At 35.5% G+C, this 13,787-nt stretch overlaps 1 protein-coding gene across 3 annotated transcripts in view; it reads left to right on the top strand.

Annotated features, from left to right (window-relative positions):
• tjp2a (tight junction protein 2a (zona occludens 2)) overlaps window positions 1-13,787 on the top strand; it is a 29,057-nt gene that overhangs the window by 337 nt on the left and 14,933 nt on the right. For 2 of the 3 annotated variants that reach the window (XM_058789817.1, XM_058789816.1), the window contains exon 1: window positions 10,216-10,295. In XM_058789817.1, the coding sequence (XP_058645800.1) occupies window positions 10,236-10,295 (60 nt within the window). In that variant the 5' untranslated portion in view covers window positions 10,216-10,235. Of the gene's footprint in view, window positions 1-7,932; window positions 8,057-10,215; window positions 10,296-13,787 lie in introns of those variants that run through there. The other variant, XM_058789818.1, reaches the window with a different exon arrangement.

Here is a 13,787-nt window from a genome sequence, read left to right as displayed (position 1 = left end):
ATGTAAGCCTACACATTAATGTGAACTTTAGTGAAGACTTGAATTTGATTTCGTGTTCTCTTGAACGCGGTTGGCAGCGTGTTTTAGGCCTAAATGATCTGTGTTCCTGCCCTGCATGTCTCTCACGAAACTTCAGTGATTGCGCCCTCGAGTTTAGCTTCATATCAACACGCTGCGATTCTGAGACGCTTAACTAAACTATTGTACACTTGTTCTTGGTAAACGCATATATTGTATGATTAATCGATTGAATTTTCCAATTGTAAACAATTGAGAAACTTACAAAAAGTCTACGAAAATGTATTCAAAAGAAGAGCTTCTTGCTGTAGTAGTTTCGCATAATCTTGATTAGGCCCATTTTCATAATAATAATAACTGCTTATATTTGAACTTGTCTGCCAAAGCTAATAACATGTACACTGTAAAAAGTGATAAGTTGACTTAAATAAAAAAAAATTGAGGAAACCCGTTGCCTTAAAATTAAGTAAATAATAATAATAAAAACAAAGTTAAGTGAACTTGACAATTCACTTAAATTATTATTTTTTAAATGATAATTTACTTAAAATTATTAAGTTAAGTCAACTTATCACTTTTTACAGTGTTTAAAAACATAAAACAGGAAATGATATACAACGATTTAAAAAAAAAAAAGTTTTTGAATGAGGTCTCTTCATGGCTGTATTTATTTGTTTAAAAAGTACAGTAAAAACTGTTATATTATTACAATTTTAAATAACTGTTTTCTGTTTGAATATATTTTAAAATGCAATTTTATTACAAGGCATCATTACTCCAGTCTTCAGTGTCACATGATCCTTCAGAAATCATTTGTTGCTCAATAAACACTTCTTCTTATTATTATATAATATTTAATTGAAAACAATTTGTCGTTTAATATTTTTGTGTAAACCGTAATACACAACTATCCAAAAATTGTGGGGTAATTAAGATTTTTAATCTTACAAAAGATTATTTCAAAGAATTTCTATTTATCAAAGAACCCTCAAAAATTATTTCAGTTGAGATAAAACTATTAAGTAGGAAAAACAATTTTCAACATTCATAATAATTATTATTATTAATTGAGTAACAATAATAACTGATCAAGTTAAGCACCAAATCAGCATGAAATAATTTTTACTGCATTTTTAATCAAATCAATGCAGTTTTGGTGAACAAAAGAGAAAAAAGCAATCTCAATTATTCTCTGAAGTGTAACTGTACATGAGTAGCACGTGAAACGTTATTCTGTGTTCAGTGCCACACCTCTAGTGTCTTTCTGTCATTCGTCATGGACAGTGACTCACATGAGGACAGCAGTGGTTAGAAAGGGACAAATAACATGAGTGTTTCCTTTTAGGTGCTGTTTTGGAAAATAAACCCAGAATAACACAACTAACCATAATATAACTTTTCATGCATCAAAAGTAATGATCCTTAAAATCTTAAAGCCGTGATAATATTTATATTGTGTAATGCAAGTGCAATTTGTTCAAAGCCACAACAATCTGAAATAAACATTGTTATTACAGGTCTATACATATTTTTACTCAGTGAAGCTTTCTGTGGTGTGATTGAAATATGAAATGATTTATCTGAGGATTGAATATACATCTGTCAGAGAACGGCATTACATATGTGCATTGCATAATGTAGACGTGATTCTGCATGCGCCGAACACATGGGGAAGACTGCGGCTTACACTGCCACGCTCCGCTTACGTAAAGGCATTAAAGACTTGGACAATAGTCGAAATACATGAGAATACACAAAATCATTTACCTGTGAATTTCTGACATTTCTACAAGGTTTAAAACATAATGTTGTTTGCTTACATTTAATATGAGCCCAGCAGAATCAGTAGACAAAAAATAGTGAACCACTGAAAACGGTGAATCCCTTTTGTTACATCTGGTTTCATAATGCATTTGAGTTCATAATCCACTTGAGCAGACTTTAGGGATTTTCTGAACTTTACGCTGTAAAATTCATTAGATGAGCATTCTTAGAAATATCTAAGTATATTCGGGCAAGCCTGGCAGAAGTTTCTAGATATTAAGAATCTTATGGTGTTATTAATACTGGTGCATTTTTGTATCTTCTACAAAATAATGTTCAGGATGAGACTGGTCTGAATATGTTATTCGATGTGTCTGCCTTTCATATAATAGGAAAGACCTCTGATACTGGTGCTATTTAATGTTCCTCAGGCGTATTACAGAATGTGTTCACGTTTGGACTGAGTCTGACGTGCCCGAGCAGCTTTTACATTGTGTCAGAGTGGAGGACAAAGTTCATTTGTTCATGTAGGTCAACAGTTTGGAAGTACACAATACAGTATCAGCAGGATATGACTACTGGTGCATTTCTCAGTTATTAGTAGTAGTACTTGCTAAAGACTATTCTTCATATTGTGTTTTAAACAAACACTAAATCCTTAGTATTAAACTTAAAGTTGTGCTGTATGAATGACACATTAAAGGGATAGTTCTACCAAAAATGAATTTATTCACCTTCATGTTGTTCCAAAACCTGCATGACTTTCTTTCTTCTGTGGAGCATAAAAGAATATTATTTATATTTTGAAGAATGTTATTTAGTCAACAGTCACCAAAATAATTTGGTTACCAATTTTCTTCAAAATATATATTTAAAAAAAATGTTGTTAAATGCGCCTTTTATTGTGTCTCTGAAACTGCTGTAGTGTGAAGTGGTTACACCAGCAGTGATATTGTGTAAGTGCTATTATTATGTCTAATGTAAGTGTAATGAGAGCCGTGGCCGTGTGCAGACGTATAAGGGCTTGTCTGTGTGAGTGAGGTCACAACAGACTTCAGCACGTCATGCTGACTGTACCATTTATAGTATGTGATTCAGCTGCCATTTGTGTTGATACTGGAAGGTGCTTTGATTCATGTTTGTTTACTCTAGTAGATCGCTTTTAGTATTACTTTTTATTAGTTTACCAAAAAAAAACTTAAGAATAAGATAGCATTTACAAAATGTGGCAACTTGGTTTATGATCACATCTAAGAAAATACAGAAGTCTTATTGTGGTAATTGTAGTTGACAGTCAATATTGGATTATCAATTTAGAGTGCAGCGTGGCCGATATATTAAAAAATCATTTGAATGACAGTTATGAATGAAACCAAAGATTCACAAAATATTAAAATCAGAAATCCATGACAAGGATGTCTTTAGATTTTGGAATTATATTTGCTTCCAGTATTAAGTAGCGTTCTGAATATTTTAATGTACTTGTTATTTTTCTGTTACATATATTGAAGTCATTAGACTTGTTCTGCAACCCCATCTTGCAAATAGTTCATACATTTTATTAGTTTTTTTTTAAGAAAGATTTATGTATTAGAAATATTATTAAATAATAATTAAACATCTAGAATCTAGTTTTCAGTGGCTTTTTGGTTTAAATGTTTTTTTCTAAATGAAAAAAGCACCCTTTTAGGCCATTTAAGAGCAAATATTGAATGTCGTCAAACAACTGAATTTTTTTTTGTTGAAAATATAAATTGCTATAAATAGCTATATATTTCTAGATCAAATGTTATTCTCTTACATTAGCAAATTTTGTTTTTGTTTTTTTCCCCCACATTTTTGTTGGCCTTCACTTTACCGTATTATGGCAGCTCAGGTCTTTTGCTGCTCGTCTGCCAGCACACAACATCACACTCTGTGGAATAATCCTGTTTCTGGTCTGAGGTCTAACTGATGAGTCTTGGTAGTTTTTGCAGTTGAGTGGACCTTACCAGAGCTGCTCTGTCAAAACGTGACCTGCCTTACACATTTAAACAAACCATACGTTTGTAACCTTAATTTAGACGGTTTCATTTGCAGGGCTTTATGTGATTTGGATGAGTGTGGAGGGGATTTTAGAGCCCCTGCGCTTTGGCAGCACAATCTTGTCCTGCCCATAATCCAGTCCACAAACCACTGGACAATACTTTCATGACACTGGGTGGAGGAAAAGGCCTGGATGCGGGGTTACTCCATCCCTGCACCAAAGTTACATGCTGAAAATCATCTCTAGGGTGGTTTGTTTGCGAACAGACAAATCGTGTACATATGTGTGCATGTATGTGTGATGGTGGATGGGTGATAATGGGCGCAGGCTAAGCCAGCAGCGGTGGAGGGATTACAGAGAAACAGGCCAGGGTGCATCCATGATCTGTCACGGCTTAGTACCACAATTATCCCCCCTCACAGCATTTTCATTAGACTAATGTTTGAGATCTCCAGAGTTATGTAAGAGTGACGCTCTGCCCAACGTGGTGGTTGTATTCTCTCTCGCTCTCTCTTTTCCCTCTCTTGTCCTACGAGGAGAACGAAATGTGCATCTATGAGATTCCACACAGCAGGACCGATTCACTGCTGCAGATGATGGGTCTAATAGAAAAATGACTATTTACTGCTTTCAGTGAGAATGTACTTAGCTTTGTCGGAAATGTAGTGACGTTATAGTTGGTAACCGGGAAGGTTGAGTGTCGCTGAGAGCCTCTGTAGATCTAAGGAACGGAGAAGAACCACAGAACTTTTAAAATGAAGTACAAGAAATTCATCACCATCATGCAAGTGGCCGCCGGGATCGCGCCTCTCAACAAGCGCGAGCTGCTGCCACCCGGCCGGAGGTTGTGGAGACCCTCGGGGTGAGTTATGTAGGAGATGCTAGAGAGAAAAAAACGGGAAATGAATGTTTGATATTGTTTGTGACAGGCGTAGCTGGTACATTGGTGTGTTAACACTAATGATCGGATGTGTTTGAGTATATATTGTCGCTCATTCTACTATCTGTACTATAATAGTTACTCTGTGTGACATGACCCTGGAAAGTATTTGAGTTTAATTTTTATTAAATATATTATTTTATTCAACTTTGATACATAGCTCATCTTGCATTGTTTGCGCTTCAGACATGAGTGATACCTCAGATCGTGTAACTTCTTGTGACTGAACTTAGACATTTCATCCAGCAGATGATAAAATTACTAAAAATTCCATATAGACTACAAACATTGAAAGAGACGCTCAATATTGTCATCTACTTTACATCATGCCATACGCTTTGTGATTCATAATTGGCTTTCCTGTAGCTCAAATAGTAGAGCATGGCGCTAGCGACGCCAACATCATGGGTTCGATTCCCAGGGAAAGCAAGAGCTGATAAAATGTAAAAACTGTAACTTGAATGCAATGTAAGTTGCTTTTAAGCATCTGCTAAATGCATAAATGTAAATGTAATGTAAATATCATAATAACAGTGTTATTGGAAATGTACTAAGCATGGCAAAGAAACACTTAAAGCTAAAATCTGTAGTTTTAAATGCTACAAGTGAATTTGGGCATCTCAATGTTTAATCATGATGTGCAATATTTTGGATATTTATTCTGGGATTTCCTGAAGATTACATTTAACTGTTCTAAAATTGTTAGTGTTTTTAAAGTTTTCACACATTTCACACTTTTAATGAAACACTGTTCAGTTACAGTGAATCAGAAAAGGAACCAGCTGTAATTGACCGTAGTGCTTTTGGTGTTCACAATGTAAGTGGACTTAAAAGGGAACTCAGTCAAACCACAAAAGGCCCAAACTGAATGTTTGTTTGGGGTCCTTTCTCTCCAATTTAGGCACATAAGCAATATGGTGCTGGAATATTGCACATCGCTGCTTATTCATACAAAGTTTTAAAGTATGAGTATTGTGAAATTGAGCCAATGTGTCTTTAGGCATATACTAGTCACCAGAATACTATAGGCTGTGTCTGAATATGCCAATGTCCCTACTATACAGTAGGCTAAAAGCTGTACATGAACTGTACATGAACGAATACATAATGAAAAGTAGATGAAAAATTATCCAGATGACCTACTGCTTCACACAAGATTCTGAAGTGTGCATCTGATGGACACTTTACTATCCCATGAGGCCACTGGGGAGGATTTATAAGTGACAGAAAAGCGTCGCAACTGACGCAGTAGACCTATAGGTCACATGATAACAACAACATGGGAGATGTAGTACAACAGAATTACCTTCATACTACAGAGCATATTTTTTAACAGTTGATAAGTAAGTACTTTTAAACAAGTACCTACTCTGAGTATTTCAGACGCAGCCATCGAGGCTGTTTCCATCCACCTATTTTTATGCGCATTTTGGAATATTGCATTAAAAAAATGCTGGATGGAAATGCCAAGATGAGCATAAATTTTAAAAATGTGCTTATGTTTTTCATTTAAGTATGATCAACTTTTTATCCGATAAGAAAAAATGCGCCTAAACTATGATGGAAACACATTTACCGAATAAATTCCTCCATGTGCATGTGACTTTGCGCTATGAGACTTGACTAACCTATATGCATCTATATGTTGTTTTGGTCATTCTGAAATGCCTGAGCAAAGTCTGTCGTCAAAGTATTTCTGTATAATTGTCTTACACGACTGTGTTCCCAAACAGCAGCATCCACCTCCAAAAGCAATGACAGCATTTATTGTTTCACCTGCTCGCTCTGAGGCGCAAGTAATTTATCATAATTATTTTATTCAGTGACTTCTCCAAGTTTTCTTAGTGATATTTAGCGCCGGTTTACCAGGAAGTGATGCTTTTGTTCTCTTGGACTTGTTGGATAGAAACGGTGCTTTATTCGCAAATGTTTTATGCATCTGAATAAGCTGCATGAAGAAGCTTTCCACTGATGTATGGTTTGTTAGGATCGGACAATATTTGGCCGAGATACAACTATTTGAAAATCTGGAATCTGAGGGTGCAAAAAATCAAATATTGAGAAAATCGCCTTTAAAGTTGTCCAAATTAAGTTCTTAGCAATGCATATTACTAACCAAAAATGAAGTTTTGATATATTTACGGTAGGAAATTTACAAAATATCTTCATGGAACATGATCTTTACTAATATCCTAATGATTTTTGGCATAAAAGAAAAATCTATAATTTTGACCCATACAATGTATTTTTGGCTATTGCTACAAATATACCCCAGCGACTTAAGACTGGTTTTGTGGTCCAGGGTCACAAATGGGAATATATTAGTACAGTAAAAGCACCAAAAGTGTACAAATCAGTACCTAAATAGTGCAGGGCATATTAGTACCTTCTGAAAGAGTACCGCCCAAGTGACAGCTTCGGTTTTTTTTTTTGTTTTGTTTTTTTTCTCTGAGAGTGTATGTGTGTGGCTCATCTAGGCTCAAGACTATCAATGAAAAGTTAGTCCGACTCAGACATCAGTGGTGAGTTCTTCAGGGATGAGAACCACTCAGTCTCATCAGGAAATGTCACTCAGAAATCTAGTTTTCTTTTGAACATTTTAGAGTCTTAATTGGCTGTTACAGTTTCTTGAACCTGAGGACTCGTATTACTGAAACAATAGTTCATTCCTTCTGGCTACTTTGCTGGCAAAGACCTCATGAACACATCTGAGCAGTTATGCTAAACAGTGCAGTTAATAATTACAATTTTCTTGCCAAGGAGATCAAGTGTACTCTGTTCAGAACAGGTATTTACACTTGTTTTGTGAATTATAATACAGTACTCAAAGCACTTTTGATAAGCTAAGTTCTGTATTTTCTTGTCAGACTAAGCAACAAAACATACTGCACGATCAGGTGTAATTCCAGGGTTAGAAAACGTATTTACATGCACACACGCTAACATTTAGTAAACATGTTTTAGCTATTAACAGATTCATCAGATCAACTTTCAAATGAGTACTGTATATACTGTCATACTTGTGGTTATGTGATTAGGACTTGGGCTGTGTGAGGAAATAATGGATCATGCTCCGTTTTACTTTGAAAATATCTCTAGATGTAGCTGATTTTACGATGACTAACATTTTTTGTTGTTGTTGAGTCTGTGATCAGTGTTATTAACTAATAATGTCTTTTTACAGTGACCAGTCCAACCAAATAGAGTTATTCCGGTCACGCCGGTCCAAAAGGCTTTCCTTGACCCACGAAGCTCAGTATTTGTGTCTGCGACGCCTCTCTGCTCCCAGCTACCCGGCCCTTTTACAGGTACTACACACATCATTTCTCATGAAAACATTGTGTTTATTATTCTTCATCTTGCCCGTGTTGACATGTATTTGTAGGCTATTCAAACAAGTTGGTATTGAAATATACAACAAATGCACCAAGCTTAAATACATTAAAATATATTAGTTTTTTTTATTGTTTACGTGATTGTATTTTTTATCATTATTATTTAATATAGAATATTTGTATTTATCTTTTAATTGTTAATCTTATATTGTATTTTTATCTTAATTATTTTTCCAAAATATAAAATTTGTTTGCCATTCACACTACATATATATTTTTTGCTTTCAAATATAAAACTTTTCTTTTTAATTTCTCTACTTTACCTCAAAAATTATGAAGAGGAACTGATGTCAATATATTTTTAAGAGGAAGTTTAAAAGTGAGAAGTTCTTCTATGATTTGACATAAATTTGTTATGCTTGACAAGATTTCTCAGGCATATCCACCCTGTCACATAAAATAGACAAAAAGTGTTTTTTTTCTAGTATTTGTAAAGAAAAAAGAAAAAAAAGTTATATTATTGACTCTTGACTGCCAATGATAGGTTAACTTTTTTTTACGAATATGAAATGTAAACATTTTGATTTCTTTTACATGCACCAATGTCTCTCTTTCTGTGTGTGTGTGTGTGTGTGTGTGTGTGTGTGTGTGTGTACACTTGTTTATGCTACATTGTGGGGACCAAATGTCCCCACAAGGATAGTAAAACCTGAAATTTTTGACATTGTGGGGACTGGCCTTCAGTTAAAATTATTAAAAATAGTAAATGATGTTTATTTGAAAGTGTAAGAATGCAAACAGGTTTTCTGTAAGGGGTAGGTATAGGGTTAGGGTTGGGGGATAAAACATTTTTTGGTCAGTATAAAATTAATAGAAGTCTATGGAAAGTCCCCACAATTCACAGAAACACACACTCACAAGTGTGTGTGTATGAGAGAGAATTGCCACAGTCACGTGACATTAATGTATTTCAAATTTCACCATTATGCTATGCTATGACAGTGTGGTCACTCTTTTTAATGTGAAGTTATGTTATATATTAATAGTCAGTCCCAGCCTGATTTTAAGTAAGGTAAAAGCTGCATTTTGCACTAAACGGTCACTGAATTTTAATTATTGTTGGAGCATCTATATTTGCTTGTTTGCTGTTAATGCCCTTGTTTTGGGAGCCTTTTAGTGCCTTTGCGAAATATACATCTCCAATTCCCCCTACTTAGTGTGCTTATTTTAATGATACCATGTTTAAACATTGAAATAAAGCGCTGGGAGCGACAGCTTGATGAAACGCTCGAGCAGCGCGTGAGGTTCGCAGCAGTCAGCATGATCTCTGAATCAGCTGTGAAGCCCCTCTCTTCATTTGCAGGGGTCTTCTGTGAGTCCAGCGCCCATTTCAGAAGCTCGGAGAGCCAGAGAAACTACTTTTAGCATGGAACAATTATTACTTTATATCAAAAGACGCTGTTATCTTTACCGCCAAATAAACACGCGCCGTCTTTAAAATTACTGTCTGATTCGGACAAGATTAAAATCACAGAAAAGCTCTGGTAGTTATTACTTTACCCTGCATCTCCAAGTAAAACTAATCCCAATTCCGAGCAGGGCTTTGGGGAGCTTGGAATTCCAAACGTTTGAACCATTGGAGAGATTATCCCATAGCGAAGACTTGACTTATGAATATTAATTACGTAAGTTACGTGTCTGGAAGCTTCGGTAAGGTTGCTAAGCAATGCCAGCGCGTCCTAATTGATATTCATGAGCTAAGCCGGTATGCAAATGCAGTCGATAGATGAAGGATTTTGGAACCGTCCATTGTGCCGCATGGGGTACGCTGTGAAATACGGCATTGCTCGTTGTTTAATTCATCGATTCAGCTTTAACCACGTGTATCAACAAGGTAAAGTCAATATAATGTGAATAAATGGGTATTACTCGCACATTCAATAGAGATAAAAGTACATTGGATATCATTACCGCCCCCAGAGATTTATTGGTACGTTCGGGATTTACAGTACAATAGTTCAAATGTTTAGGCGCTTGTGTTGTCGCTATGCTTCGGAGTTATTAGCTATACGTTTTATTTACTCCCCATTAAATATTAAACGATTTCTTTCAAGTAAACATCTTTATTTTCCAGTTCAGTGCGGTTTGCGAGATGCCCGTTGTTGTGGAGAGGCGGCTCTTTCTGAGTAGAAATGTTAAGGACTATTGTCATGTGAGTAAGTTACTGTTAAAACTTGTTCAGTTCGCTTATTTTAATTTCGCAGAGAGTCCGTTTTAACTTAACTTAAAGTCTGTTTTCTGAGGTCCACACTTGTTTCTGTTATTGTCCACCTTAACGTTAAATGGACAACCACCTGCTTCCTATAATACCAAACAATAGCGACGGACATAATGCATCTAAACGTCGATGTAACACGTTACTTATAAACCAGATTATAAAGACTACCGCTTTCCATCGCAAGCGAATACAATTAACATCAAATTTTTAAACCGACTAATTAGGCTACTTAACATTAAATATCGTGAAGTACTACCACTGTTTTATACTGGAGGACTATTTTAATGAATATTTTGTTTATAAAGCTAGCACAAGCAGCTTTGGAACATATGCGTCTGTAAACGCAGGAAAGCTGATGTGTCTGTGTTTTATTAATTTTTAATATTGTTTATAATTATAATTAATATCGAGAGAGAAAGGAATAAAACATTTTTAAAGTGTCACCAGCAGAGGGACCACATCACCAGTCTTACTTTTAACATCATAATCTGTCACAACCTGCAACAATATGAAATTATTTTAACTGTTGCTATGCATCTGAAATTAATTTGATATCATTTTCTTGTCCATTAGTCTTTGTGTTTTTACACCAAACCGAACAAATCCCCTCCAGAGAGCAGCTCAGAAGAGCTCAGTTTTTTCCTTCCCCTTCTGTGTTTACACTTCTTTACCCAAACCTGGGTTGGATTTATAGTTTATATATTGTGTTCATCATACAGTAAGTCTGACATGCATTATCTGAAATGAGACTTTTACATGTTTCACTAGAAACGTATATGATGGGGCTTGGATTGAAAGCCGCCGTTGACTGATTTCAGTCTTTTTGAGGGACACAGACAGCTAAAGCTGCTTATCTATAATGCAGAGGGAATTCTGTCTGCTTCTGCTGTCTGCACACATTGTGCTTGTTCTGTCTAACAGCAGACTGCATACGGTTCAGTATGTTTTCTGATGGCTCAGCAGTGGTATTCCTTGCTTGACTGAACTGCAAATGCTTTAAAATGTAAGCTACAGTGTCTGTAAAGATGAAAAGTATGCAAGTATGCAATGTAGTATTTAGAGTATGTATGTAAATTGAAGATTTTTGCTTCTGTTGTATTTTATTCTTGCTGCACAGAAATGTCCTGCAGGTTGAAGGTTGTCCTGCAGCAGTCACACTTTTTTATTTATTAATTGCATGGTCAGTTCTGTGGAGATTCACGATTGTTTTTGAACACAGTTTTCTTGTGCTGACCTTTTCAGATAACTCATCTCAGATCTGCTGCGATTGCTCATTTGGTCCTCATAAGTGTTTTGTTTTGTTTTGCTTGGACATTGCAGTGCTGTATTGGACAGCTGTATTTATTCAAAATTCACACTGGCTGACTTTTTGTATTTTCTGTGGGCTGGAGAGAACTTGTTCGTGTCAAAGCAGTTAGTTAGTGTCCATTTCTCATTTCATTTACCATATTAGTTAAAAAGAAGTTACTTTTTTGAGTTTTTGTTAATAAGAAATTCCATCATCATTTCATACTGTAATTTATTTAATGCAATGAATTTTTTTATTTATTTACTTTTTAAATGTATTTCATGCTTTCCAAGTTCAAGTTTTATATACATTATGCTTAAAAAAGAGAGGCGAAGATTGATTGGATTGTCTCCATTAAGTATACGCTACCATTTAAAAGTTTGGGATCAGTTCTTTTATATATATATATATATATATATATATATATATATATATATATATATATATATATATATATATATATATATAATATAATATAAAAAATACTTTTATTCAACAGGGATGACACTAAAGAGATTAATAATGACAATGTTAAAAATACATGGTAACCACAAAAATATGAAGTAGCACATATGGGTATTGATAATAATAATAATAAATGTTTCTTGAGCAGAAAATCAGTATATTAGAATGATTTCTGAAGGATCATGTGACGCTGAAGAATGGAGTAATGATGCTGAAAATTTAGCTTTGCATCACAGGAATAAATTACATTTTAAAAATATATTATTGTATTTTTAATCAAATAAATGCAGCCTCAGTGAGCGTAAGAGACTTTTAAAAATCCCACCGACCCCAAACTTTTGAAGGGTAGTGTACAGTGACAGTCAAAACTTAATTATTCTTAATTGTTTCTTAATTGTCTGTATTGTTGGTTGTTTTTCCTTACCTATCCACTCCAATTAATTCATTTCATAAATTCCAAATTTGACATTTTTAATTTTATGTGGAAATTCATACATGCATAATGTAATGCATCTACAATACTATTTAACCATTTAAGTAGAAGCCATTAAGGTCTCTAAGATCAATAGTAAAATTGTCAGGTTTCTCCAAATGTTTTGGTTGGTACTGTTGCAGGGCAGTTGACAGTGAGTATGAAAATTGAATGAATGCCCCTCAGAAGAGCACAGAAACCAAACTGAATCTCTCTTACACCTCTCAGATCCTTTACTTGCCTCAGTCAGTCTGTCTGTTGTGGTGTTGGACTGAGAGCTCAGAGACCTGCTGTTGTACAAACGCTATGATACAAGCTCAGTTACAGTGAGAAATCAGTTCTTTGACATTGTTCATCAGTAATCTGTTCTGGTTATCACAGTAAAGAGAATTGAGGGCAGCTCATATGCCACACGTTAATCCTGTCGTGGATAAGATTTGAGGCCGAGTTATAAAGCCATTATAGATCAAAGAACTTTATGATGTTTAGTACTGCGCAAAAAAAGGCATTCAATTCTATGTGGCTTTGGCAAATGAGAAAATAACGGCACTTAGGTGCTTCGAACCCCATAATCCTTCTAAATTGTAATTAAAAGGCGATGAAATCACTGTTAATCTACCAGTCCCTCTTGCACATTCAAAAGCTCATCCTGCAGAAAGAAATCCCAATCCAAAAGCATCGGTGTTTCGAAGGTGTCACTTGCCTTCCGTAAGCCGTGAAGAGCTTTTAATGTCAACCCAGACGGAGCCGTATCGTTTGATGAATTGAAATGAAATTTTAATTTAATAACTCAGCAGTAGACAGCGTCTCGCCTGCCCCGTTTTTTTTGCGTCATGGCTGCCGTGGGTCGCTGTGGACAGTGGGATTTGCGCAGAATGTAGGCCAGCGGCATCAGTCTTACGTCAAAGGCAGACAGATGCATTGTGCCGAGGGGTGATGTGCTTTGGCCCAGAGACACTGTGTTCACGGGAGAGGTGACAACATGAAGACGGTCCTCTCGCTGCACAGGAAATGGGCGCACACCATCAAGGCCATTCGCATCCTCCAGGGCATCGTAAGCACGCTTTCTGCTCTTTCGCTGGACAACTTCACCTGTTAATGTCTTACACAGTTTGGGTGAAGTGTAACTTTTTGGTTCAGTTTTTTTATTTGTGACCATACGTTTTTGCCAAAAGGCTTTTCATCTGCTGTGAACATATTG

The sequence above is a fragment of the Onychostoma macrolepis genome, chromosome 10 (assembly GCF_012432095.1).
Source record: "Onychostoma macrolepis isolate SWU-2019 chromosome 10, ASM1243209v1, whole genome shotgun sequence".
NCBI classification, from domain to species: domain Eukaryota; kingdom Metazoa; phylum Chordata; class Actinopteri; order Cypriniformes; family Cyprinidae; genus Onychostoma; species Onychostoma macrolepis.
The sequence above is the reverse complement of the archived record's forward strand: the minus strand, read 5'-3'. Positions and strand labels throughout refer to the sequence as shown.